The sequence below is a fragment of the Myxocyprinus asiaticus genome, chromosome 49 (genome assembly GCF_019703515.2).
Source record: "Myxocyprinus asiaticus isolate MX2 ecotype Aquarium Trade chromosome 49, UBuf_Myxa_2, whole genome shotgun sequence".
Taxonomy (NCBI): domain Eukaryota; kingdom Metazoa; phylum Chordata; class Actinopteri; order Cypriniformes; family Catostomidae; genus Myxocyprinus; species Myxocyprinus asiaticus.
The window spans coordinates 19,517,545-19,521,815 of NC_059392.1; the positions used below are offsets into that span (position 1 = coordinate 19,517,545).

The following is a 4,271-nucleotide window of genomic DNA, read 5'->3' on the forward strand; positions in this document are numbered from 1 at the left end:
GAATTTAATTTTATATTGGCTGGATATTCTGCATATCAAGGGTCACTATACCAGCTCTGAGATGTAACCAAATACTAACTCATGCTCAAAAACAGTAATCAGTAAAATCCAAATAATAATTCTGATTGCCGCTTCAATGTTGCACTGAAAAAGTCAGTAACTCTCAGAATGCTCATTCATTACATTATATGCATTCACTTAGAAATGTTATGAAACTTTGATTTGAATATGAATTCTGGAATTTACATCAACTACTAATCTGTTAAGCATTATATAATGTTTGTACTGATTAATGAAAGTTAGTTTATTACTTCATATTAATATGTAATTATGCACTTAATACTAATGAGAAACATGCAATTTATGCATAATTCTTTTTTTAAGCTACTTGTAATTGCACAATGCTTTTGTTATTATTAATGTGATTATTTATAGCATGTTAATGGACATGATGTACAGTGTGACCAAAAAGTTATAAATAAAAAATAAATAAAATATTTTAAGGTCTGACTACAGGTCTATAACGTGAAAAGTTTCTGTTGCAATCAGTTTATATTGAATTATTTATCATATAACAATAACATCTTTAGTTTATACCACAATAAACCTGATAAAAGTATTGGGGGAAAGTTTTTGTCAAAGTATCAGTCACATGGGTCACAGAGGCATAAAGTTAATCATTTCTGTGTGAAGATGTGAGCTATTACCTGTAAACGCATCATAAAACAACATTCCCCTCATAAAAACCCTGATAACACATCAACATCACAAGGCAGAACAACAAACATTTACACAAAGCCTTTTCTTTATAACCTGGAAATAAATTACTAGAGTATTTTTTTTTTTTTACATTGCTTCCCCTTCAGGCTGTTTCCTGTTTTTCCTTGAGAGAAAATTCTGAAAAAAAAAAAAAATCTTGCTGACTGAGATGGAAAAATGCAAGTTACAATAAGGACAGTGTTGGTTTTTTTTTTTTTATTATTATTTTTTTTTTTACTTCAAGAATTTATTAAGTGTCAAATATTCTTTTACAACATGATACTAATATAGCAACTGATTTTAACCAATTTCCTGAGATGAAACTAATGTTAATCTGTTATACTTTTATGAAATATTCTATATATTTGCACATTCCCTTCTATTATTAAGAAAAAAAAACTAAATAGTAGTAAGAAAATAACATTCTCTAACATTTTGAATAAATATCTATATCCTGTATATATGTGTGTGTGTGTGTGTGTGTGTATATATATATATATATATATATATATATATATATATATATATATATATATATATATATATATGCTATGAAAGTATTAAATATTCTATAACAATATCAGATATATTATATAACAATATTATATATATTTTGCCTTCATAAGCCATCAGCCATCAGGCAGATGTTGTATACAGCAGGCATGGAAGAAATAAACTAACAAACAAACAGACAAAAACCATCTGAACAGTATAAATAGAAATCATGAGGTGAAAAATTTTGACAATTACAGATTTTGTTGTTTGATTTTTGCTGAAGAATCATTCTCATGATCGGAGTCCATTCAGTGTAGTTTAATTGGAGTCCTGCACATAAAAAGGGTAAAGTTACTTTAACACATGACCAAACCTTGTTATAAACTATTTATATACATTATAAACTAGTAATTACACTCCTATTCAAAATTTTTGACACACTAGACAGGATTTGTTTCTCATGATCATAAAAACTTTTTAAGCTAAAGGCTTATGCTTAAATGTATGAAACATTTGTAGAGAAATATGAATATGAATTTCTTTATGAAACAAAATACATGCTTTTTAAATGGGTGAGCTGGGATTCCTTAAACTCTGAAACTGAAATTGTATCATGATTCAAACTTTCTGAGTCAGTCAAACAGATATACATAGAAGCCTGTGGATTCTAAAGCCCCTGAGGAGGGCGTGATTTTAAAAACGTACCCCACAGCATCCACAGCAGTCTCCACAGATAGTGCCGATAAGTCCGTTGATCACCTGGAAGGCACACAGACCGATCTGGACCAGACCAGCGATCAGCAGGATGCAAAACAGGGTCAGATGCCATGTGATTATACCGGATGGCTCCAAACATTCATTCCACAGTGTGCGGTTGGACAGATAGTTTCTGAAAGGAGAAAAATATAAATGTAAATCTATGTGCATTACATTAGAAATATATATTGATTTCAATCATTTCAAAGAGATAATATGTTGACAAACACTCACCCATTCTCAAATGGGTATGTGTAGTTAGAGTTAAATTGATCTGTAATACATTTAGGTCCGTGATTAATGGCCACACAAGACACAATAACAGAGTAACCAGCACCAACAGCTCCAGCCGCGGCAAACAGAATGGAACTAAACATCTAGAAGAAAACAAACCAAACAAAAGCAAATGATTGATATATTACTGTGTAATGTATAATATAATATAATCAACCCCATGGTACTTTACTGGTGGGAATTCTCAGATGATGGGAATAACATGATCATTGTGTGGTGGAATGGTGTGAAAATGTCATTTGTCATGCAGGCAGCTAATCTTTGAATGACATTCAGTTTTGGAAGCTTAGAAGCTTGCTAAGCTTCGAGTTTTCTCACCGCAAATCGTTTTCCGCAGCTTTCATTCCCACAGCAACCACAGCAGTCATTGTTCTTCAAACCCAGGAAAACCAGTGCAGGGAAAATCATCTTAACAAAGATGATACAATAATGTTACTTTAGCGCACAAATTTAAATCTACATTCTTTTCTACTAGAAATTAAATGACAAATGTCAAAATTAATAATAAAAAAAAGTTTTACTTAATTCCCACTAAAATACTAGCTGTTGTACCAAGTATTATATCAATAAAACAATCAGCAAATACTTATGAAAAATGTAGTAAAATGTTCCATCACATTGAATGTGACAATTTACGCAAGAATAGTTATACGACCAGTTTACGCAAAAAATGTTCTGTTTGTGTTTCACGAATTGTTATTTAACCTTTTTTTGCAAAATTGTCTAATTAAATGTGACAATTTACATAAGAATGGTATACAAAAAAATAAAAAAATTACACAAACATTTGTTCTGGTGTGTTTCATGAATTGTTTGTAAAACTTTTCTTGCATAAATTAATGAAATTGAATGCAACAATTTATGTAAGAATATAAATACGAACAGTTTACGCCAAAATTAATTCTTCTCGTGTTTCACAAATTGTTTGTAAAACATTTCTTGCGTAAACTGTCGAATTAAGTGTGGCAATTTACGAAAAAAAAATTTTTTTACGCAGAAATGAATTATCCTGGTGTTTCATGAATTGTTTGTCTAATTTTACTTAAATTGTTGCAGTGAATGTGACAAATTTGGTGCACTGTGAGAAATTTGTCATGTTGAATGCAACAATTTACATAAAAATGGTTTTACAAACTGAGTAAAACTTTGTGTTTTTCTTCTGTTGTAAGAGGAATAGAGTAAAACTTTTTCTTTCATAAACATTGACTCACCAGCACACCAGATCCCAGAATTCCTCCTAAGTAAAAGACTTCTTCTGTGATGTTATCACTCTTATCGGCCACTTCACCTCCAGGGAAAAAGAGCAGAATGTTGCAGAGGATACAGATGATGGCCAGAGGGATGAGGGTGATCCCCAGGCATTTGGCAAAACCTCCAGAACACATGATTCAATCTGTCCTCAATTGAAATGCAGTCCACAGGAAGTGTGTGTGATGGGTCTGGCCTCTCGGAGTCCTTTGTTCGAGTAAGGCTTCCGTTGCTGTGCTTCTCCAAGTTAATGTCAGTGTGTGTGTATATATATATATATATATATACACACACTGATGTGATGTCAGTAATGAGTACCTGTCTGTTAATGTGTAACTCCGGTGTGTACTGCACCTTCAGTGCTGTATTCATTTATCAGACCCCACATACAATCAGCGATGACTCAGGGTAGCCCAACCCTCAACATTCAATGCTTTATGAATGCAAAAAGGTGAAAGATCCAACAGCACAATGTATCTTTTTGCATGTGTGATTCATAATTCTATAAATTAACTTTACCAAAACATTTTATGATCTTTTCTGAATTATTTTCTAAAAGAGCTTGCGCCAACGCTTGGTGTCTTTTTAAAGCTGTCCTTCCGCATTTGATCTACTGGATGTGGCCGTTATCTCTCCCCACCAGATACCCATGAAATCTGCCTCGAGTGCCTGGGGCGTCAGCACGCCGAGGCGGCTTTCGTGGAAGGGTCGTGTTCTCA

At 32.6% G+C, this 4,271-nt stretch overlaps 1 protein-coding gene across 2 annotated transcripts; it reads right to left on the reverse strand.

Moving 5' to 3' along the window:
- Positions 1-506: 506 nt before the first annotated feature.
- LOC127438153 (transmembrane 4 L6 family member 4-like) lies at positions 507-3,812 on the reverse strand. Of its 2 annotated transcripts, XR_007896658.1 has the most exons (6): positions 3,516-3,812; positions 2,623-2,712; positions 2,245-2,387; positions 1,960-2,143; positions 1,510-1,584; positions 507-897 (listed from the first exon to the last, which is right to left on the reverse strand). XR_007896658.1 is itself a non-coding variant. In XM_051693500.1 (5 exons), the coding sequence occupies exons 1-5, from the start codon at positions 3,687-3,689 to the stop codon at positions 1,573-1,575; spliced, it is 603 nt and encodes a 200-aa protein (XP_051549460.1). In that variant the 5' UTR covers positions 3,690-3,812; the 3' UTR covers positions 1,282-1,572. The 2 variants fall into 2 exon arrangements, 1 of the variants encoding a protein (XP_051549460.1); XM_051693500.1 differs by lacking the exon at positions 507-897 and having other exon boundaries at positions 1,282-1,584.
- Between the last annotated feature and the right edge of the window lie 459 nt (positions 3,813-4,271).